A 25,070-nucleotide genomic window follows, 5' to 3' on the forward strand; every position below is an offset into this window, starting at 1 on the left:
GCACACACAGAAGTGATGAAGATAGAGTAATTAACCAGGGTTGCCAGGTTTGGTCATCACAAAAAATGCACCCCACCTGATCTTAGTCTAAAAACATTCAGCATTGGAAAACAAGAAATCACATTCAGGCAGACTCTCTGCACTTGTTCTTTTTTTATGTTGAATTTCAGATTTAATTCCAATGATTTTTCTAAAAAAACAATGACAAAACCATCTTTTACTTAAACTAGCACAGTCTGCCAACCCTGTCAGTTTAACAATCCAGAACAGTCTTTTTCCATCTCCTCCTCTTCCTCACCCTTCATCCCACTTTTCAAATGTTTTTCTTTCTTTTTGTTTTCTCATAATGGCCTTTGGTGTTGATAGGACCTGGATAAGACTCAATCAGGGATTATGCGTCACCACAGCAGTATCAGCGAGCTCAAGCGCAGCTTCATGGAGTCTGTCCCTGCACCACGGCCCAGTGAATGGGACAAGCGTCTGTCCACACACTCGCCTTTCCGCACTGCTAACATTAATGGTCAGATGCAGCCTGATCTGGTGAGGACAATGATTTTGCTGTTAAGTTCATATATAAAGAAAGCTATATTCTATTCTAATATGATAGTTTATTTTGAGAGGCAGAAGACAGGTACTGTTGCTCTTTTGTTTTATGCTTATTTATTTGTTTATTTGTTTATCGTGTGATGCTTTCAGACAGGGTTTTTGTCCTGTCCTTGACATCTGTATTTATAATTATTTAGAATGTATTCTCTGTTCAATTTAGATCATTTCATTTTGATTCCTAAAGGATAAGATCATTCCTAACATTGTGTCTGCCTTAAAAAAGTCCTACACTGTAAAAATAAATCCTGTAAAATTTACGATACAAAAACCAGAAATCTACTGTTAAAAAACAGTTAAACTGGAACTTTACATTTGTTTATAAAACTAATATTTATAATATTTAAATAATGTGAGCATATTATTACTCAGAATGTATGTTATTTAAGTCCATGACAAAAAAACTTACAGAATTTTGCAAAATCATTAAAAGCATCAAATCAAGTCAAATCTCTTGTAGATATCATCAGCTCACCTTCATGTGTAACAGAAATTAGTGAAGAGATTCTCACTGAATCAATTCCACACAGTTACTACCTTTATCTAAAGCAACATGCATAACATTAACAGGTCTCTGTTCATCCTTGACTTAAACACAGGCTCTACTCTCCCAACAATTATAACTGACAAAACATACAACAGGAATTTAACTGTTAGGTTTTAAAGTATTTTGCTGTTTTTTCTTGATTTTACGGTCAACTACTGGCAGCAGGGTTGCCAGCAATCTACTGGGGTTTTTTTACAGTTTGCTTAAACTTACAGTATCTTACTGTTAAAATACATTTCCTAGTGTGTTTTTCTTTATTTAATCCCACAGAACAATCCATAGTTTTAAAAGAACACCTACGTGTGTCCACACAACAGACTGTCCCTGTCACTGTCCCTCTCACTAACTCTCTCACAGTCTCTGTTACTGACTCTCTCACTGTCTCTAATTGTCTTTCTCACTGTTTCATTCACTGTCTCTCTCACTGACTCTCACTGTCGTTCTCACTAACATGCTCACTTACTCTGACTGACTTGATCACTGATTCTCACACAGTCTCTCTCTCTCTCTCTCTCTCTCTCTCTCTCTCTCTCTCTCTCTCTCTCTGACTTGCTCACTGATTCTCTCACTGACACACACTGGCTCACTCACTGATTCTCACTGACTCTCAATTACTTAGCAATTCATAGAACTATTATTAAGGCAACAAAATCTATCTATAATCTATATTTTTACTGACTGACTCATTCATTCATCAATCATTAGATCACTCACTCTGTGACTTCCTTACTCTCACACTGACACTCACTAATTAACCCCTTAGTTTTAAAACACAGATCAGAATGCACTCATGTCAGCTGTACAATAGGTGGCGGTATAGACCTTAAATGTGGCCTCTGAGTTATTTTTCCCTCTGGGCTTATACACTATCGGTAATGACTGCACGGAGACTGCAAAATGTGGTTCTGCTTTCAGTTGTTTGCTTCTTTTACTTCCTAAAGGGTGTTCTCTACAGTTAATTCAGCTCATAAACCCAACCCAAAAAACCCACTTGCAGACCTAGGCTGGGTGAAGCGCTGTATTTATTAATGTATCGAGCATTTGTAGATTGTACAGCATTTTTCTTTAAGAGAAATTGCTTGGTGCAACATATGTTCAGTTATATACATATTTTATTATAGATATATTTTAACATTTAATGGTTTTACACATTCAGAAGTTTCTATGGTTACCAGAATGTTAAAATGCAATAAAATATTGTTTAAATAGAGTGTACTGGAGAGTCCAAAACCTGGTCCAGAAGAATGTCCTCATCTGCACATTTTACTTAAATACTAAGTTCATTATCAGCCTTTCTTAATTTGAAGTGTGTTAGGTGCATTGTGTTAGAAACATCTAAGCTATATTAACAGATACGTTTACATGTGTGCAATTTAATCAAAATGTTTAAAAAAAAAGGGAGGTGGTAGCATAGTGGTTATGGCATTGGGCTCTGGATCAGATGGTCACAAAATCAAATCCCAGCATCACCAAGCTGCCTCTGCTGGGCTTTTGAGCAAGGCCCTCAACTATCAAATGCTCTGGATAAGGTGCCTCGGCCAAATGCCATAAATGTAAATGTACAAATGGTGTTTCAGTGTTGGGGCAAAGATACTGTGATGAGGTGATATAATACTGTTTTCTCCAGACTCCAGTTGTGAAGACACATACCATTACAGTTTCTGATGTGACCCACTCCCCAGTCAGCGAAACTGCCACCAATGAGGGCCCGATACTGCACACCGAAATGAAAACCATTACATATGAATCTGCTCAGGTAAGAGAAAGTCTGATATATTTTACTTCTTTTCGCCTGCATTGTGTTCACTTTTTTTGTTTGTTTGTTTGAGAATTGTCAGATGTTTGTGACTGTTCTCTTTAGATTTGTGTGCCTCAGTAGGCTGTGAGTGTGTTTGGTCAATATATCTGCTTTTGCATTTTTTTGCGTATACTATGAGAAGAAATATGACGTGTGTCTTTTTAGCCGGATGAGAATGTTGGGATGCTGCTCAATGCCCAAACTATCACTTCCGAGACTTTGAGCACCACAACCACTACACAGATCACAAAAGTGAGCTGCTTCGTTTGTTTTTAGAAGTAAGGAATCACAGGATATTGTTGTTTTAGTTTCTTTTTGAAGATAACCTCCTTGTTTTCTCAGATGGTGAAAGGAGGAATCTCAGAAACCCGGATTGAGAAGAGAATTGTGATTACTGGTGACTCTGAAATCGACCATGATAAGGTATAGTGAATGATTATAATCGGTTTCTGTCATGATCATGTTTCTGTGTTGTGTCACACAGGTTACTATTTAATTACTCCTCATGTGAATCCAAGTGCTGTTGCAATGCTAATATTTATTAATATATCTATAAAATATTAACCCTGTTGTTTATGATCTACCCTCTGGTCTCCAGGCTTTGGCTCAAGCGATAAAGGAAGCGAAGGAACAGCACCCAGACATGTCTGTTACTAAAGTAGTAGTGCATCAGGAAACTGAGATCACTCCAGAGTAAAATTTTGCCTTCATGCAGGTCAGAATTGTCTTTTATTCCTGTATCACTGACTCATGATTGTAATGCCTTTAATACAATACCACAAAATGTTGTATATTGTACACAGTGTGTTTAGAAATCCAAATTACGGGTTAAGAAATCTCTTTAAACCCCTAACGCTGTGCCATGGTTCTGTGGCGATTTAAACAACACGTCTTACATCTGTGATCATTACTGAGCTTTAAAGTCACATGGTTTGTGTTAAGGCAGGTAATGTTAATGTGTAATGTTCTAGGAGGAAGAAAAAAGGAAAAAAAGGAAAAAAGTGAATTTATGGTAGAACCATGTGCATGTAATTGAGGAACTGTTTGTGTGAGGTGTGGGTTTCCTCACTCCTCCCCCATTGACTCATTTACTGACTTTCTCACTGAGCCACTTACTTACTGACTCTTGGTGAACCTTTCAATTACTTCCTCACTGATTCTCTTAATGATTAACTTATTGACTTTCTCACTAACTTGCACACTCTCACCGATCACTCACTGCCTCTCACAGACTCCCTCACTCCCTTACTTGCTGACTCGCTCATTGATTCTTTCACTGATTCACTTACTGCTTCTCATGGATTTCCTCACTCACTCTTTCACTAATTCACTCACTGACTCTAATTGACTCCCTCACGCCACCGTTTACGTTTACGTTTATTGACTCTTTCATTGATTCCCTAATTGGCTCTCTGACTGACTCCCTCACTGGCTCCCTCACTGACTCCATCATTCACTCTCACTGACTCGCTCACTGATTCACTCATTGACTTTCTTACTAACTTGTTCACTCTCACTGATTCACTCACTGCTTCTCACTGACTCCCTCACTCCTCCAAACACAGACTCGCTCATTGATTCTTTCACTGATTCAATCACTGCTTCTCATGGACTTCCTCACTCACTCTTTCACTAATTCACTCACTGACTCTAATTGACTCCCTCACTCTACTTTTATGTTTATTTACATTGACTCTCTCATTGATTCCCTAATTGTCTCTCTGACTGACTCCCTCACTGGCTCCCTCACTGACTCCGTCATTCACCTGCTTACTGACGCTCTTACTGATTCACTCACTGCCTCTTACTGACTCCCTCATTCTCCTGTTTACTGACTCGCTCATTGACTCCATCACTGACTGTCAGTGAAGAAAGCTATATGAACTCCTCACAGGGTCCTGTGATGATATAAATAACAAGTTTTACATCTGTGATCATAACTGAATTGAAGCAACATGGTTTGTGTCAAGACAGGTGCCGTTAATGTGTGAAAGAAAGAAAGAAAGAAAGAAAGAAAGAAAGAAAGAAAGAAAGAAAGAAAGAAAGAAAGAAAGAAAGAAAGAAAGAAAGAAAGAAAGAAAGAAAGAAAGAAAGAAAGAAAGAAAGAAAGAAAGAAAGAAAGAAAGAAATCGGTGGTAGTAGAGCCATGTGTGTGTAATTGCAGAACTGTTTGTGTGAGGTGCGGTGTGTCTGGCATGGTTTAGTGCCCTGCCATGGTGGTTTGTATACACTTAAGTGTCTCAGGCTGATGGCAGAGGCTGGCTCTGCTGTGCGTGCAAAGACATGGCTCTGGATGACTTCTACTCTTAATCAAACATGTGTTGTTTACTTTAGTGCTTTAGTCTCAGGATGTGCAGAGGATTTTATCATTCCTGTTGTTGGAGCAAGTCTTGCGTCTAGACTTTCATCCTCTGTTTCCAGATGTGTCGCATTTTTTAGCTCCAGTGCCTTACGTGTCTGAGAACAATGTTTTAAGTTTGTTAATGTGCAAGGACATTTTGAAACCTTTCCCATAGCATGTTAAGTAACGTACGGCCCTGATGATCTCAGCGTCCTGCCTCTTTTCCCCATAGAAATCCATCCCTGATTCACACACTCACCAGACTGCATGCTGAATCTCCAGACTGTTTCTGGGCATCTCCCTCTGACAGGACAGCAGATTAACCAGCAGGATGAGCATTATTGATGACACGTCTCCTGCCTGTTCCACTGCATTTGAGCGTCTACTGGAATTATTTTCCTATAGCACCATTTTTCTGTAGCACCCCACTCTCTCTCTCCTTTCCTCTCTCTTTCTCCAGAGTGCAACTAGTTCTTTCATTGTTCTCAAATTGTTCTAGTGAAGCGCCGATGTGGCTTTTATTGACATTTTAAATGTAGATTTTAGTGGGTTTGATAATTCCGTAGGTTTTTAAGAGGTTTTTTTTTCGAGACATGTACTGTGGGGTTTTGTGTGGGCTTCTTCACAGGACAGCAGCATCTAAAATAAATTTTGTGTCTTCTTTTCTTCTTTTACGGATTATTAATTATTGCGAACAATCCTTCTTCTTATCTTTCTTCTTGTTAATAATTATGATCATTGAAAAAACATGTCTTTTCTTTAGGTTTCACTTCACGTCAACTCAAATTCTTTTGTCACAAATAGTATTGTTTATTGGGACAGAAGAATGCAGACAAACAGTGAAACTGTAGTCTATTTTTCTGTATATTTTCTGTACCCATTTGTGTGTGCTTTAGATTCTCTTCTAGTTTTTTTACATGCAGCTTTTATGTAAGATGTATTTTACCTCTCCTAACTAACAAATGCGATGAACATCATTTGGATAGACCAGTGTGCATGTGCACACACACTCACACACTGAGACCTTCCAACACTCAAGAAGTGAATATTTGCTATATCATTGTTGTATAGCCATCATTTCATTTCTTAGCCATCATTTCATTTCTTCTTCTTGACATCACAATATTTACATTATGAAGGTATCTGAATAACAGTTTGTGAATATATTCAGAGCTACATACATGTCCTCTCTTCTTTAAAGCTGATGACAGACAAGTGAACGTCGGCTGCGCAAGAGTGTACTTTTTCACCATCAATAGGAACTGGTTCATGTACAAATCCAGGTGTTTTTGGGACAGTTTTTGCCTTTGACCTCGTATAAATCAACTGATTCGTACACCTAAGCCCTCCACATTCACCTCTTAAACATAGCCCCACACCACAAGGCACACAGATTATGCCCATTAAGGGCAGGGGCCATTGATGAGACATCTGAAAATATTAAATCTGTGACCCTCTGACCACTTTTGCATGATTAGAAACTGACCTATCTCACCCAGTTTGGCAGTAGAATATATTATCAGGACAAAGTGTTCCTCTCTGTATTCTGTATTGTCCAGAATCTTGTTCTTTTTGTAAATTGACTCAGCCAGAAAGGTCCCTCAAAGCCTTCCCCTTTTGCATGATAAAACAGTGCTCCCCAAGGACACACACTTTCTGAATTTTACTTTTCAGAGTTTTTATTCGGTGCTCAGAAGGAGAATCAAAGAAATGATGGCTGTATGTCTTCATGTCTGTGTTGGAAAGTCTCAGCAGTGATGTGCTAGGGACTTGAATGTGTACTCATACATATGCTTCTGGCCAAATAGTATAGTTTCATTTATTCATTCAAATACAATATTTTACTTATAGTTTGTCATTACAAAATAAATTAGCAAATTTCAGGAATTTCAGGATTCAGTGTTTTTTAGCTTTACTGTTTAGAAAATTGATGGCTACAATAAATGTGTAAAACCTGTGCATAATATAGAATCAAAATTTTTATCTTATTCACGAATTGATTCTGTTTTGAATGGTGTAACAGTTGTGAACAAGCTGAAAATGTTGATTCATTACATAATGGAAGCTCTGAATAATGCTGGATGTAATATCTATAGCAGGGCCTGGGAGATTCAGGCCTGTAGCAGCAGTAAATGGGCTTGAATCTCAGTCTTTCTTAGGAGTTTGGATGATCAGTGGATCATCACTCTTTAAGATAATGTGCCCGTAAATTTACTGAAAAACGGCTTACGGGACTGGATTAGAGTCAAGAGCAGCTTGTGGCTCCAAAAGTACTTTTTCCACACAGTACGGTTTACATCATAATGCTGCACTTTCTTTCCATTACAGTAAAGCAAAAAAAAATTTTTTTTAGCATTAGCTTTATCTTCTTTAAAATACTTTCAATGAACAAATACTACAAAACCAGCACAGTGTTTTTTTTGTTTTGAAAATTGGTCTGGTCTGTTCAACCCCTAGCATATGCACATGCACACTAACTTTATACTGACCGCCCCTGAGCGCTTGCGATCAAAAAATGTGTTCACTAAACCTCAAATTAGCAGAATTAGAGTCATGTTTTGATTAAAGCAACTCAATGGTGCTCAGTGTTCCTTGTGTATAAAATCTTCTACACTATAATTTATGTACACTCCTTGGCCACTTGTTATCCTGATGTTTAAAAGACATCCTCTATTTTTGTTTTATCTGTTGCTGCCCCTGAAAATGAATTAAACTCCAACACAGTTTTTTTTTTATATAATAGTATAAATAGGATTTTGTAAAAAAAAGTGTTATGTACTTTTCAGTGTTTTGTCTTTTCATTGTGATGCTTCTACCTTTCCACTCCTTGTATTTTACAATTTTAATGTAATTTTTCTATTCCTTCTTATTTAGCTTGTACACTGAATAAATTCAAATTCAGTCCCATTCTATGTCTCTGTGTTGAATATTGTTACCAACAGTGTGACTGTCTCATTTCACTGCTGTCCACATGTGTCTACAAATGAATAAGTTGACATCTCCTCTATAGATATAAACTGACCTCATGTATACATAATATTTAATGCTGGTAATGGAGCAGTAAAAGCTGATTGAAGAAAATTCACTTATATGAACTAAAGCATCAAGGTTTTCTCTTATTGTTTGGCTTCTGTACAGCTATTGACTTATAAATACGGTCTATATTTTCTCACACAACAAACCTGTATTTGTCCCCTATAGATGTAATACACAGATATACATCAGATCCTCTTCTATTCATGTGAAACTCATCTGAAAGCTAATCTCATGCAGGTTTATTGAATATTTGCAGCTCATTGTAAATATAGCTCTTTTATTACTTTGAACCTCTATTACTTCATATTGTAAGAAGAATTTTTTTTGTTTCAATTTCCCATAAATGTTTTTTGATTGCTCTGTGATGTTGTATAAAATGATTCACATTTTTATATAAAAAAAAGAGCAAACAAATTGTTCTGAAAAAAAAAAAGAAGTCAGCTTTAATGCTTAGCACCTTTGAGAGACGTTTTATTTACATCTGTTGAATGAAATGCTATTATAAAAATACAATAATTCTGTCAATAAATAGATAAAATGCTGGCCTTTATCCAGGCTGTAGTGTGTAGTTAACGCCAAATATCCAGTGCCAATATAATCATTCTCATCTCATTCAAGTTTTTGAGCACAATTATGATCTCATGTTTTTAAATCAGATTTGTTTTAAATTTAGCTTTCAGCACACAGTCATAACAGCAAGTGATCCATGTCAGTCTTTTATGTGGTTTACTTGTTTCCTGAAACAAGAGCACATGGAAATTTTTTCGCCAATTGGTTTCTTTTTCATTTTTGCTTGGATCAATTCCCAAATATCAAGTAAAATGAGCGATTTCCACGAATTCCCACAGTTAATGCTGCTTTGTGTGTTTGCAATAAAGTGCTTTTTGAAGAAAAAATAACCACATGAATTTCAATCCAAGCATTGTCTTTCAGGCTACATGTCCACATGTGTCTGATCTAGGACTACATATAAAATTTTAAAACATCAGACTTTTGGCTCAGACAGTCCTGAGGAAGTCTGCATCACATTAAGTTTTAGTTTCTTATATTTATTCTTTGTATTATGACATTATGAGCATTATTATAAGCAAATGTACAGTACAGACCAAAAGTTTGGACACACCTTCTCATTTAAAGAGTTTTCTTTATTTTCATGACTATGAAAATTGTAGATTCACACTGAAGGCATCAAAACTATGAATTAACACGTGGAATTATATATGGAATTATATACATAACAAAAAAGTGTGAAACAACTGAAAAATGTCATATTCTAGGTTCTTCAAAGTAGCCACCTTTTGCTTTGATTACTGCTTTGCACACTCTTGGCATTCTCTTGATGAGCTTCAAGAGGTAGTCACCTGAAATGGTCTTCCAACAGTCTTGAAGGAGTTCCCCGAGAGATGCTTGGCACTTGTTGGCCCTTTTGCCTTCACTCTGCGGTCCAGCTCACCCCTAAACCATCTCGATTGGGTTCAGGTCCGGTGACTGTGGAGGCCAGGTCATCTGGCGCAGCACCCCATCACTCTCCTTCTTGGTCAAATAGCCCTTGATGCCTTCAGTGTGACTCTACAATTTTTATAGTCATGAAAATAAAGAAAACTCTTTGAATGAGAAGGTGTGATCAAACTTTTGGTCTCTACTGTAGGTGCAACCCATATCATCACACCCATATGACCGTGTTAAACACCTCATTGCGGATTTATTCTCGTTTTGCTCATATAATAACTTTCCTCTTCTGGGAAGGTCTTTAGCAAGATTTGGGGGTGTGGCTTCGGGGATTAGTGTTCAATTGGAGTTAGGTAAGTAGTTCTGGGGTGCAATTGGTGTTCCTGGTTAGGGTTTTCTTTTTAATTATAAGCACTTTATGTAATGTCTGTATTTAAAGAAACAATACACTTAATCTACAATTAAATGTTAATAAGAGCTGTCCATCTCTTCATCATCATCATCATCATCAAGCTTTCTGCACCCTGTCTTGTTCTTTAACACTTTTGTTGTCCTATTCATTCATTATTTTGCAGCTTTCTCCTCACAAAGATCAGTGCAGCCAGACCTTGTCCATGTTGATTGATAACAGGCTTCTCTGTAGGAGTGTTGCAAACTGTTTACTCCTATTATCTTTACAAGTGTGCTGTGAGAAGCTGTGAAATCTCTCTTTTTTTAATAGAAAAAAATGCCAGAGGCTACTGAAACATCTACTGTATTATTTATACAGGGAAATTATACCATTCCAATACCAGGGTCAGTTCATTTTGAACTTAAGTTCGAGAAAACTATAATGCATTCTGTAGTTTTGAGCGAGGTTGCAAGAGCTTAACACCAAGATGTCAAACAGCTCGCACTGGATTCTAAGGTTCAAGGTGGTTTACCCACAAACATGGAATACTGCTTGACAATCGCATCCAGTCTATAAATCTGTAGAAGAAAATTCCTCATCTTTACCAAGAGCTGTAAAAATCTGATTGATTTATACATGTAATGGATAATAATATACAAATAGCTCAATGAATGAATGGAAAACATTTTAAACATGTAGTGCACATATTGATCTTTACCATAATCTGGTCACTTGTGTAACTTTAAGATATAATATCTACATATGTATACAATGCACACCAATTCAAAAGTAAACAAAAAAATCACACTCTCTATTTGTCAGTCTTTACCCATTCAGTTCGGGTGAAATCTGGTCATGGGCTCTTGCAGCTCATCCATTTCAAGATTTTTATGTGTGCATGCCATAAAGCTTTTCAGATCATCATGGTATAAAGAGTGATTATTTTATGTACTATAGCCTTCCTGTCAGCTCAGACTAACCTGATCATTCTTCTCCGATCTCTTTCATTAACAAGATGTTTCAAACTAAAGATTCTCTTCTCACATGATGTTTTTTGCATCATTCTGTGTAAACTCTAGAGACTGCTGCATGTGAAAACACCAGCATAAGATAAGCAATTTTTAATACATTTAACGCAAAATAAGTCAAATATAGTACAGTCATGTGAAAATTAAAGTACACCCTATTCGAATTATATGGCTTTACATACCAGGGCATTAAAAAAATCCTTAGCAGGTCCTAAAATTAGGTAAATACAACCTCAGATAAAACAACACATAACACATTATACACCTTATGATTCAGTAGTTTCTAGAACCATCTTTATCTTTTTTATATATATATATATATATATATATATATATATATATATATATAATCTCAGTACAGACCAAAAGTTTGGACACACCTTCTCATTCAAAGAGTTTTCTTTATTTTCATGACTATGAAAATTGTAGATTTACACTGAAGGCATCAAAACTATGAATTAACACATGTGGAATTATATATGGAATTATATACATAACAAAAAAGTGTGAAACAACTGAAAATTTTCATATTGTAGGTTCTTCAAAGTAGCCACCTTTTGCTTTGATTACTGCTTTGCACACTTTTGGCATTCTCTTGATGAGCTTCAAGAGGTAGTCACCTGAAATGGTCTGGAGCTGGCCAAACCTCAGGATGCCTCGGGATGGGGAGAGAAAAAGAAGCAGTGGAGAGGAATTAGCGTAGCTGCTGTTCATGATATTAACAGCACAAGTTGATAATGTGCATGTGATCAGATGTTCTGGAGCACAAGGTTGTGATGTGATGTGTGTGATGTGTGTTATGTGTAGGCTTTGCTAAAAAGATATGTTTTTAATCTACACTTAAACTGGGAGAGTGTATCTAATCCCCGAACACTGTCAGGAAGACTATTCCAGAGTTTAGGAGCTAAATGTGAAAATGCTCTACTGCCTTTAGTGGACTTTGCTATTCTAGGAACTACTAGAAGCCCAGAGTTTTGAGATCTCAGGGAGCGTGACGGATTGTAGCGTGTTAAAAGACTGGATAGATACATGGGAGCCAAACCATTTAGTGCTTTATAAGTCTTAAAGGAGTTCCCCGAGAGATGCTTGGCACTTGTTGTCCCTTTTGCCTTCACTCTGCGGTCCAGTTTACCCCTAAACCATCTCGATTGGGTTCAGGTCCGGTGACTGTGAAGGCCAGGTCATCTGGCGCAGCACCCCATCACTCTCCTCCTTGGTCAAATAGCCCTTGATGCCTTCAGTGTGACTCTACAATTTTTATAGTCATGAAAATAAAGTGAACTCTTTGAATGAGAAGGTGTGTCCAAACTTTTGGTCTGTACTGTATATATAAATATATATATATCACAATGCTATGTGACTGTCATAATATAATTTTCTCAAGTCATTGTGGAGAAATTGTGTTTTGGTTCACTCTTGCTAGTGTTTGCTTCAGTTCATTGGGGTTTGCAGGCATTTTGCGTCCTGCAGCTCTTTGAAGGTTCTGCCACAGCATTTTAGTAAGATAAAGGTCTGGACTGAGCCATTGCAACACCTTGATTCTTTTTTAAGCCACTCTGTTGTAGACTTCCTGGCATGATTGGGATCACTGTAATGTTGCATGACCCCATTTCTTTTTAGAGAGAAAAGGCTTTCCTAGCAACCCTCCCAAATGAATTATATTCTTTTTTTCTAATGGTACTGTCATGAGATTTACCATGCTAACTGAGGCCAATAAAGTCTGAGATGTAACTTTTGGGTTTGGGGTAAATTTGCTGGGTCCTCCTCTTCTAAGAAGACTGGCAACTCTCTTGAATGTTTTCTACTTGTAAATAATGTTCCTCACTGTAGAATGAGTTAGAATTGCCTTATAACAGGTCTCAGATTTATGGGCATTAACAATTGTGTCACTGAGCTCATTGCTGATGTCGATCCTCCTTGGCTTTTTTTTAGAGGTGGTCACAATCATTGATGATCAGTTAATAGAGGGCATTTAATAAGTAGCACCTCGGTCCTTAACTCCTTAGTTCGATTCCACAAAAGCCATAGAGATGTAGTCAATTGAAGCAGGAAACCACTGTTCAGTCATAAACCTGAGGATCATTTTGTAAATCACACTAGAAATAAAAAATCCATGTGTAATTTATAAACTAACCTCATACACAAATTTTTCTATGTGAATAAACATGGCTAGAAGCCGTGAAACTGCAGCATGACTAAAGGCTCAAGCCATATCAAGTCTGTCATTGGAATAAATTATTATTGGCATGTGGTTATCAGCTTGTGCATTTTTTAAATAATATTTAATAAAAAAAATTTATCATTCAATAATGTTAGGGTTCAGATTAATGTGCTGTCTTATAAACAACTGTAACCATTTTCATACATAGTGATAGCTATTGTTAACATTTCCTAATAGATTTGCTGAGCTGAATAGAGGATTTCTGCATGTTGTTTAATTTATATGTTGTGACAATTTATATGGTGATTGACATAAATGGATCAAGGCACAAGATGAATTTGACAAACCTGGCAAAGAAAACATTACAATGAGCAAAATAACACAGCTGTTTTACATTAAATAAATGGGCAAAATCTATATTTAATTTATATTTTTAAGCAAAAATAAATAAATAAATAAAGATAGATAGATAGATAGATAGATAGATAGATAGATAGATAGATAGATAGATAGATAGATAGATAGATAGATAGATAGATAGATAGATAGATAGATAGATCAAGTTTTTATTTTTAATATGATTAAAACATCATTTTGTTACTTATCCATAACAGAGAAATTAGTCAGATGGTTATTAAATCTATGCTTATTGTCAGAAAGATAAAGGTTACTCTCTACACCCTACTCTCTACATTCTATGCGTTTATGTCATTCATGCTCTTACAAACGCAGCTTTTGTTTATTTCAAGCTAAACTTTACTCACTTTACTGTTAACACTTAATTGTGATCAAGGACATGGTAAATGTATCCCAGGAACACTGGGTATAAGGCAGAGGTTCCCCCTGGGTGGGATTGTTTACTAACTGACTCCAGAGGCCTTTTAAGGACAGGGCAATGAGCCAGACACCATCAAGTTTAAAACTCGACCCAGCACAATCTTTACCTAAGTTTGAAAATGTTCCTGTAAAACTTTATACTTCCTAAGCAGAGTGGCTTGATTGTCCATGTAAACAACAGCAACACTATGTTCTGAAGAAAACTGCATACCAGCATATTAGCATCATGAAAAACACAATAGTGAAATATCACTAATCAGAAGATTTCTCACAGTACCAGCACTCAACCCTTGCTTCTCATAAGTGTCAGACAAATTGAGTTTGGTTGCCCAAAGCACTGTAAAACTGTAAAACTGTAAAACTGTTCCTGTTTGAACATTCAAATGGAGCAAGTGAGCATTTTGAGCTTATGAAAATACATCTCCCAGCCTTCCTATCGTTATTCCAATCTATTCTGCTACCTGTGAAGAATTACCAGGCACTCTAATATTTCTTTCTTTCTTGCTTTCTCGTGATCACAAATTAATTTTCTCATGAGTTGTTCTCTCATGATCTTAACATAACAGAAGTAGTTTTCTTGTTACCCCAACTTAATTTTCTTGTGATTTCCACATAACAAAAGTTGTTTTTCTCATTATCACAACTTAATTTTCTAATGATCTTCCTGTAACAAACATTGTTTCCTCGTGATTAGTACTTAATTTTTCTGTATATTTAGCCCACTTGAGAAGGTCATTCTGTTGGTTTTTCCGTTCAGATCATGTGATAATGAGTAAATTCTTCTGCAACAATATTATAAGTTGTGATTATGAGAAAACAAGAAAGAAAACATAATATAATGCATGGCCTCATAGGACTTCCGTAGCTTACAGAAAATAACTTTATTCTATGAAGGAACAAAAAACAGACTTGACTTTGGGCTGTGGGTTAAAATAATACATTATATAAAACTACTATATTACAGTTGCCATGGTTTCCCTCATTTATAATTTCATAATATTTAGTAATTGAAAACAAATATCAGTAATTTCTGATGAGACACAAACCTGGTCATTATTTTTCAGATGTTTTTCCAAATTGGGCTGCAGCTGACTTGGCAAACTCCGGATATTATGTAGATGAGAGTCAGTTAGTTTACTTTTCCGTTTACACTTGTTAAAGTTGATCAGACTAAAAGTCTACTCACACAGGGAGGTCCTGCAGATGGTTCTGCAGCCTAAAAATGTTCATATTAAATTAGAAATAAAGATATGGGTCAATTGTGTTCCCCTTTTCTCAATCTCTGGAATACATTTTGTATAAAAAGAGAAATTAGTTATTGATGGCACTATCCAGTGTCACCCAGAAACACATGAGGTTCCTTTCAGGGTCTGGTTCCAGGTTTCGTTCTTTTTTACACATAGACTTTTTTCTTAAACATCATTACCTTTGGCTGGTTAATTAGGGATACATTTAAATCTATATATTAAATCTGTTTTTTAAAGCTGCTTTTTCCCTTATATAAGTAAAATTTTACTTCACCCAGTCATAATCAAGATATGGTTTTGCAGATTGGTACTAGGTATGTAAATTAACCATTGGAAATATTTCAATAAAAACTAATGGAAGTTGAATATTGGACAGTCAGCTGTCTGTTCGCCACCAGTTCAGCTTCTGTACTTCTATAGATAAAATTTTGGTAACCGGACTGCTGCAAAACAACATTCCCACTATTCGTGTCAGGTAGGCAGCTCTTAGACAGGTAAGTCTCTGTGTAACTTCCAGAGTGTGCTTGGCATCCCAGCTAGTCATAAGCAGTTTTAAGCTTCCCTGAGTTCTGCTATGCATTACTTTTTTGAATTATTGAACAACTTTTGCTTTTGGCTGGTACCTGCTGCCAATTCCTATATATTGCTCTTTAATATGCAGTAAAAGTGCTCATTTTTCTTGTCAAAGGCTGAGCTGCCAAGCTCTCTGCTCTCTGCTGCCGCAAAAGCACTTACCTTTTTCTTTGTAGGAAAAACTCCATGCTGCGACAATCAGGAGAAAGTAGATCATTATTCTCATAGTCTGGAAGATTCGAACAGCTATAATGCCGAACTTATGGCACAGCTCCATAATGTCTGTCGGAACTGGTTATGGCATTAATCTATTCATGCCATTCTTGACAAAAGTAGAGTCTGCGCTAAAAAAGAGGAACCAAACAGCAATATTACAGCTATGTATTAATATTTTTTTAAATGCCCTTTATGTAGGATGAGGATAGAAAAAAGAAAGATTCATTTTTTTTGGAGACTAGCCATGTAAAGTCTTAGCCAAGGTGCTGACTTTTAATCTCCATTGATATTAACAAAAGGGAACACTTAAAAAGTTCTGAAAGAAATCACCCTGAATATAGTAGAAGTGCAGCAGGATGTGAGGCCTTACTCTTTGTATGTTTATTTTTTTTTCATGTAAGTCCATGAGGACTGAAACTGCAATCAATTTGCATTTAATCACTGACTGTCAGCTGCTTCAGGATTTTTTTTTTCGATAGTATTTTCCACCATCATAATGAAACAATACAGCATTTAAATTGAACTGCTCTCAATTCACATCGCTAATTAGCTGGCTTCTTCTGAGAAGGAAATCTCTGGAGGACTCATACAGACTAATCTTTAAATCTATATAAAGTTAATTCAAATTAACTATAAGGTTTCATAATGCAGTCTCAATCTTCTACACTACATGTACCTTACAGCATTTTATTAGCCAACCTGAGCCTCATACGGTCCTCACTGGATCCTCCAGATTAGAGATGGCTCTCGGAGAATTTGTTTATATCATACACTCGAGGGCACGTGCAAAATTTCCTCATTAGTCACAACTTGATTGTGAAGATACTAGCCTGTCTTGGTTAAATGGATATTGATGGTCAATGTATTTTTTTTCAGAGCTTAGCAGTGTTTAGGCCAGCAGAGAGGATTTGCTTCTCAGTTTTGCTCAGAATTGAAAATTTGCTCGGGACCGGGGGGGCAAATGTGAGCCCACTTAATGGGCAAATTAATGGGGGTCATGTTTCATCCCATGACTTGAATATTTTGATTCTGTTCACCAAATTGATTTGTTTAGTGATCAGTTCAGTTCAACTCTTTTCGTACGTTACATCATTAGAGGCTAGTTCTAAAAGAGTGGGCACAAAAGAAAAAAAAACAGAAAAACTTTTTACATACTTGTATAAAGTAGTTTTTAATAATACAGGTAGTCCTCGAATTACAATGATCTCCTTTCCTAGTGAGATGCCTTACTCTCGCCACAGTATGTGGTTATGAGTTATGTGGTCGCCATGTTAGAGTGCATATTTTTTACTGTGTTTTTGGCGTTTCAAAGCCGAATTTCATCTCTTGTGTTTTCTCCTTTTAATCTGCATCACCGGACACTGAAACAGAGCGCGTCCGGCTTTTTTTCTCCACTCATGAAACCGGTGCTTTTGCACATACATATATACACTATAAAGTTTATACATTATGGTACTGTAAATTGATCTGTTTTGTTAAATTATGTACTATACTTTTTTTTTCATTATTAACAAATTGCAGTATAATACCCCATACTGATCTCCATTCTCGACGATATTTTCATGTTACGATGGTCTCATTGTAACGCATCTCTATCGTAAGTTGGGGACTACCTGTACAATAATAAAAAAACATTTTGCATATTCATTTAGAATAACACAACACCACCACATGAGGTTAGTCAAGTTTTAGGCTTTTTCCTAGTCACTTTTTAAATGTTCTGTTGCTACATCTCTTCTTACTGAAAGAGTGGACAACTGAGTACCACATGCATCCATCAGTCGAGCCAAACATCAGTGAGTCAGCAGATCGTGGTTAATTTATCTATTCTCATTCAGTTCATTCAGGAAGGACCTGTACAATTTCGAGGTGTTTAACAAATATACTGAGATTTGGAAAATGATAATGTATTATATTTTACTATATTTTGTTAATGGCCTGATTAAAAAAAAAAATTAATAAATAGAAGTCACAGTTGCATAATGCATTAAACTTTTAATCAATCTCATTATATATTCCTACATTTGGATTTTGCATCATGCAATGGTATAAAACTTCTCTCAGGGGCTACATATCATATAGCTCTGCCCCTTCTGCTCTTATTGGATGACTGGTTTGTTCATTTCGTTCACAACTGGCAATTACCACTTCTATCAAATCGTTCACAAGCTAGTTATAAAGAATATAAAGAATAAATGCCATATTCAGCCTCAACACCATGTCTTGTTCAGTCTTGTTTCTGTTTCAATTGCACCAATAACCTTCTTTATAGTCACATGTTTTATGCAGGCAGGAGACAAGAAATATAAGAAAGGATACATTTCCTTACATAGTTAAAATAGTTATTTGAAATAAGAACATGGGTGGCATGATGATGTAGCATTACAGGTGGGTTACCTCTGGATAAAAATCTAATTATATGTGGATTGGCTGCTCAAATTTTCCCCAAAGTGTGAAACAGTGTGTGAAAGTATGTGGTGCCCATAATGCACTGAGATGTTCTCACATAGAGTGAGATTCAGGGTGTGCCCTTTGGATTGAATAAATGAACGAATGAATGAATGAATGAATAAATGTCCTAAGTGTCTCTTAAAATGGCAGCTTGTTCCCTGGAGCACCTTTCTCTTCAATTTTTATGAAAATGTTCACATAAACGTTTTCCATTGATAAGATGTTATTTCAAGGCCCCAGGTTAATTTCCCATGAAGCTTAATGCATCTCAGACATTTGATGCAGGAATCTTACATATCTAAAAACTTCTGTGTTTCTAGAATCTAAAACACAAATTTATATATTGTTGCAGAAGTAGGAAGTCTGATTTAAAATCCACCATGCTTGCTATGCATTTCAGGATTTCAGGATTTCAGGATTTCAGCTTGTTGCTGTGTCTTGTGTCTACACCTGGATTCTATTGACTGCTAAATACATGGGAATAAAACTGTGCCTTGGAGACCGGCAGCAGTAAAAACAAATTACAACCAGCTTTAGGACACAAATCTCCAGCTCACAGATGCAGACACACACACACACACACACACACACACACACACACACACACACACACACACACACACACACACAGAGAAACACTTACAAAATAAATGTGACCATCCTTACACCCAATGCACCGATCTACATGACCCACAGAACTAAAATAAAGCTTAGGGTTTGGATATAATCTAAAAGAACTGATAGACAATATGTATTCCATATTAGGTACTCTCAAACACTTATTTACACAATATTTCAGAACAATAGCTAGCATGTTGTTAGACAGAAATAAGTAGAAGCATTCATTTACAGATGTACAGATTTGTATCTTACTTTAGGCACACTCTTTAGCAGGTCAGCTTTACAAGCTGTAAGAACAGCTGAAGCCATCTTATGAACGACTGATTTAATGAAAAAAGATCATAAGAGTTTCTTCTTCTTCTTCTTTCGGCTGCTCCCATTAGGGGTCGCCACAGCGGATCATCCGTCTCCATACCAACCTGTCCTCTATATCTGCCTCTTTTACACCAACTACCTGCATGTCTTTCCTCACCACATCCATGAACCTCCTCCTTTGCCTTCCTCTTTTCCTCCTACCTGGTGGCTCCATCTTCAGCATTTTTCTACCAATATAATTCATGTCCCTTCTCTGCAGGACATATGTCCAAACCATCTCAATCTCGCCTCCCTCACCTTGTCACCAAAACATCCTACATGTGCTGTCCCTCTAATAAACTCATTTCTAATCTTGTCCATCCTCGTCACTCCCAACGAAAACCTCAACATCTTCAGCTCTGCTACCTCCAGCTCCACCTCCTGTTTTTTTTACTCAATGCCACTGTCTCTAATCCATACAACATCACAGGTCTCACCACAGTCCTATAAACTTTCCCTTTCATTCTTGCAGATACTCTTCTATCACAAATCACTCCTGTCACTCTTCTCCACCCACTCCACCCTGCCTGCACTCTTTTCTTTACTTCCCTAACACACTCTCCATTACTTTGCACTGTTGACCCCAGGTACCTGAACTCCTCCACCTTCTCCACCCCTTCTCCCTGCAACCGCATCACTCCACTGCCCTCCCTCTCATTCACACACATGTACTCTGTCTTACTCCTACTGACTTTCATTCCCCTTCTCTCCAGCGCATATCTCCACCTCTCCAGGTTTTTCTCAACCTGCTCTCTACTTTCACCACAAATCACAATATCATCTGCAAACATCATAGTCCAGGGAGACTCCTGTCTGACCTTGTTCGTCAACCTGTCCATCACCACTGCAAACAGGAAAGGGCTCAGAGCCGATCCTTGATGCAGTCCAACCTTCACCCTGAACCAGTCTGTCGTACCTACTGCACACTTTACTGCCGTCACACTGTCCTCATACATGTCCTGCACCACCCTCACATACTTCTCTGACACACCTGACTTCCTCATACAATACCACAACTCCTCTCTCGGCACCCTGTCGTACGCTTTCTCTAAATCCACAAATACACAATGCAGCTCCTTCTGTCCTTCTCTATACTTCTCCATCAACATCCTCAAAGCAAATAAGGCATCTGTGGTGCTCTTCCTCGGCATGAAACCATACTGTTGCTCACAGATGGTCACCTCTTCTCTCAGCCTGGCTTCCACTACTCTTTCCCATAACTTCATGGTGTGACTGATCAACTTAATTCCCCTGTAGTTACTGCAGGTCTGCACATCTCCCTTATGCTTAAAGATCGGTACCAGCACACTCCTTCTCCATTCCTCAGGCATCCTCTCCCCTTCCAGAATCCTGTTAAACAATCTGGTTAAAAACTCCACTGCCATCTCTCCTAAACATCTCCACGCTTCTACCGGTATGTCATCTGGTCCAACCGACTTTCCATTCTTCATCCTCTTAATCGCTGCTCTCACTTCCTCCTTACTAATCCTATCTACATCCTGCTTCACCAACTCCACATCCTCCAACCTTCTCTCTCTCTGATTTTCCTCATTCATCAGCTGCTCAAAATACTCCCTCCATCTTCTCAACACACCCTCCTCACTAGTCAACACATTTCCCTCTCCATCCTTTATTGCTCTAACTTGCAGTACATCCTTCCCAGCTCGGTCCCTCTGCTTGGCCAATCGGTATAAATCCTTTTCTCCTTCCTTAGTGTCCAACCTCTTATACAGTTCCTCATATGCCTTTTCCTTGGCTTTCGCCACATCCCTTTTAACCTGCTGCCGCATCTCCTTGTACTCCTGCCTACTCTTCTCATCACTCTGTCGATCCCACTTCTGTTTTGCCAATCTCTTTCCCCTAATGCTCTCCTGCAATTCCTCATTTCACCACCACGTCTCCTTGTCTTGCTTTCTATTTCCAGATGTCACACCAAGTACTTTTCTAGCTGCCTCCCTCATCACTCCTGCAGTAGTTGCCCAATCATCCGGCACCTCTTCACCACCACCAAGCCCCTGTCTGACCTCTTCCCTGAACCTCACACTACACTCTTCCTCCTTCAGTTTCCACCATCTTATTCTTCTTTCAAACCTTACTTTCCTCCTCTTCTTCTTCGCCTCCAAAACCATCCTACAGACCACCATCTGATGCTGTCTAGCTACACTGTCCCCCGCCAACACCTTACAGTCTCCAATCTCCTTCAGGTTGCATCTCCTACACAGAAGATAATCCACCTGTGTGCACCTTCCTCCACTCTTATACGTCACCCTATGATCCTCCTTCTTCTTAAAATACGTGTTCACCAATGCCATTTCCATCCTTTTAGCAAAATCTACCACCATCTGCCCTTCCACATTCCTCTCCTTAAAACCATACCTACCCATCACCTCCTTATCACCTCTGTTCCCTTCACCTACATGCCCATTAAAGTCTGCCCCAATCACCAATTGTTCTTTTCTAGGTACACCATCTACCACTTCATCTAATTCACTCCAGAATCTTTCTTTCTACTCCATCTCACAGCCAACTTGTGGAGCATAGGCACTGATGACATTTATCATCATCCCTTCAACTTCCACCTTCACGATCATCACCCTATCAGAAACTCTCTTCACCTCCACTACACTCTTACTGTACGCTTCCTTCAGAATCACCCCTACACCATTTCTCTTCCCATCCACACCATGATAAAACAGTTTAAACCCACCTCCAATGTTCCTGGCCTTACTCCCTTTCCACTTGGTCTCCTGAACACACAACACATCTACCTTTCTTCTCTCCATCATATCAGCTATCTCTCTCCCTTTACCCGTCATAGTACCAACATTTAAAGTACCAACCCGAACCTCTACTCTTCTACACTGCTCCTTTTCCTGCCGTCTCTGTAGACGTCTTCCTCCTCTCCTTCTCCTCCTTCGGCCAACAGTAGCCCAATTTCCACCGGTACCCTGTCGGCTAACGATACCTGTGGCGGTCGTTGTTAACCCGGGCCTCGACCAATCCGGTATGAAATTCTCATTTGTGATCCGCATATTTGATTTGGCACATGTTTTACGCTGGATGCCCTTCCTAACGCAACCCTCCCCATTTACCCGGGCTTGGGACCGGCACTAAGAGTACACTGGCTTGTGCCCATGGCTTAAATGCCTGGAAAAAACTATAAAGTCAAATAAGAGGGGACAAGCTGGCCTCAAAGAAGTACACCACTGAGGGCAATAACAGAGGAGGAATTTCTTATTTTACTTCTGCACATTTCTGTAAATGAAAACTTTAAATAAAGTTTAGAATGCTTTAAAAACTGTTCTAAATCAATAAAATCAGTCAAAAAAATTTTTTAAAAATGGTTCTGAATGCAAATAAATTTATTTAAATGTAAAAGTATATATTTTGTATATACTGTATTCAGCCCTCTGCCTATTTGTCCAAAACTATGTGCACCTATGAACATAACAGCATATGTGCTTCTAATCCAGTTACAGTGCATTCAGAACTCTTTCATTTGAATTTAGAAGTATTCAGACCCCTTCTTTAAGGAGAAATAGAATTGGGATTGGCAGAGTGATGAGAAAAGCAGGCAGGAGTACAAGAAAATGTGGAATCAGGTATAAAGGGATGTGGCAAAGCCAAGGAAAAGGCATATGAGGAGCTGTATGTGAAGTTGGACACTAAAGAAGGAAAAAAAGATTAATACTGATTGGCCAGGCAGAGGGACCGAGCTGGGAAGGATGTGCTGCAAGTTAGAGCAATAAAGGTTGAAGATGGAAATCTGTTGACTAGTGAGGAGAGTGTGTTGAGAAGGTGGAGGAAATATTTTGAGCAGCTGATGGGTGAAGAAAATGAGAGAGAGAAGGTTGGATGGTGTGGAGATGGTGAAGCAGGAAGTGAATAGGATTAGTAAGGAGGAAGTGAGAGCAGCTATTAAGAGGATAAAAAATGGAAAGTCGTTAGGACCCGATGACATACCGGTAGAAGCATGGAGATATTTAGGAGAGATGCAGTGGAGTTTTTAACAAGATTGTTTAACAAAATTCTGGAAGGTGAGAAGATGCCTGAGGAATGGAGAAAGAGTGTGCTGGTACCAATCTTTAAGAATAAGGGAGATGTGCAGACCTGCAGTAACTACAGGGGAATTAAGTTGATCAGTCACACCATGAAGTTATGGGAAAGAGTAGTGGAAGCCAGGCTGAGAGAAGAGGTGGCCATCTGTGAGCAACAATGTGGTTTCATGCTGAGGAAGAGCACCACAGATGCATTATTTGCTTTGAGAATGTTGATGGAAATGTATATTGAAGGTCAGAAGGTGTTGCATTGCGTGTTTGTGAATCTAGAGAAAGCGTATGACAGAGTATGTGATGATGGTGCAGGACATGTATGAGGACAGTGTGACAGCAGTGAAGTGTGTAGTAGGACTGGTTCAAAGTGGAGGGTTAATTGCATTGTGAGGGACAGGTTGACGGACGAGGTTAGACAGGAGTTTCCATGGTCTATGATGTTTGCGGATGATATTTTGAATTGTGGTGAGAGTAGGGAGCAGATTGAGAAGAGCCTGGAGAGGTAAAGGTACACGCTGGAGAGAAGGGGAATGAAAGTCAGTAGGAGAAAAACAGAGTACATGTGTGTGAATGAGAGGGAGGGCTGTGGAGTGGTGCGGTTGCAGGGAGAAGAGGTGATGACAGTGGATGAGTTCAGGTACCTGGGGTCAACAATGCAAAGTAACGGAGAGTGTGTTAGAGAAGTGGAGAAAAGAGTGCAGGCAGGGTGGAGTGGGTGAAGAAGAGTGGCAGGAGTGATTTGTGATAGAAGGGTATATGCAAGAGTGAAAGGGAAAGTTTATTTACATTTACTGCATTTAGCAGATGCCCTTGTCCAGAGCGACATACAAAAGTCTCTAGCAATGAATAAATCTACACTAGTATGCTAGATTACAAACTTAATACAAATTAGACTGATTCTCTTGATTTCTACAAAGCAGAATTGAAATGTGCTAATTTAAGTGTTTCAGGTCTTCATCCTTTGCTTAAAGATAGCCAGGGACTTCGCTGTTCGGACATCTAGGTGAAGTTCATTTTACCACCTGAACAGAACAGAGCCTTATGTATACTTACCTCTCATTCTGAGAGAAGGTGGTACCGGTCGAGCAGTGCTGGAGGATCTCAGACAGCAGGGTACAGTGCGAGGTGTGATGAGGTCTCTGAGGTAAGATGGTGCTTGTCCATTTTTGCCCTTGTAGGCAAGCATCAGTGTTTTGAATTTGTTACGTGCAGCTACTGGAAGCCAGTGAAAGGAGTGCAGCAGTGGGATGGTGTGGGAGAAAGGCCGATTGAACACAAGTCGTGCAGCTGCATTTTGAATCATTTGCAGTGGACGAATAGCACTTAGGGGAAGACCTGCCAGCAGAGAGTTGCAGAAGTCCAGTC

At 38.3% G+C, this 25,070-nt stretch overlaps 1 protein-coding gene across 10 annotated transcripts in view; it reads left to right on the plus strand.

The window, feature by feature from the left end:
* The window catches only part of epb41a (erythrocyte membrane protein band 4.1a), a 39,688-nt gene extending 31,492 nt beyond the window's left edge, over positions 1 to 8,196 (plus strand). For all 10 annotated transcript variants that reach the window (XM_083543253.1, XM_083543258.1, XM_083543252.1 and 7 more), the window contains 6 exons: positions 367 to 540; positions 2,778 to 2,906; positions 3,114 to 3,200; positions 3,291 to 3,371; positions 3,547 to 3,663; positions 5,522 to 8,196. In XM_083543253.1, coding sequence (XP_083399379.1) covers positions 367 to 540; positions 2,778 to 2,906; positions 3,114 to 3,200; positions 3,291 to 3,371; positions 3,547 to 3,645 — 570 coding nt within the window. In that variant the 3' untranslated portion in view covers positions 3,646 to 3,663; positions 5,522 to 8,196. The remainder of the gene's footprint in view (positions 1 to 366; positions 541 to 2,777; positions 2,907 to 3,113; positions 3,201 to 3,290; positions 3,372 to 3,546; positions 3,664 to 5,521) is intronic.
* The last annotated feature ends 16,874 nt before the right edge of the window (positions 8,197 to 25,070 follow it).

This window comes from Silurus aristotelis (genome assembly GCF_946808225.1).
Source record: "Silurus aristotelis genome assembly, chromosome: 6".
In the NCBI taxonomy this organism is placed as follows: domain Eukaryota; kingdom Metazoa; phylum Chordata; class Actinopteri; order Siluriformes; family Siluridae; genus Silurus; species Silurus aristotelis.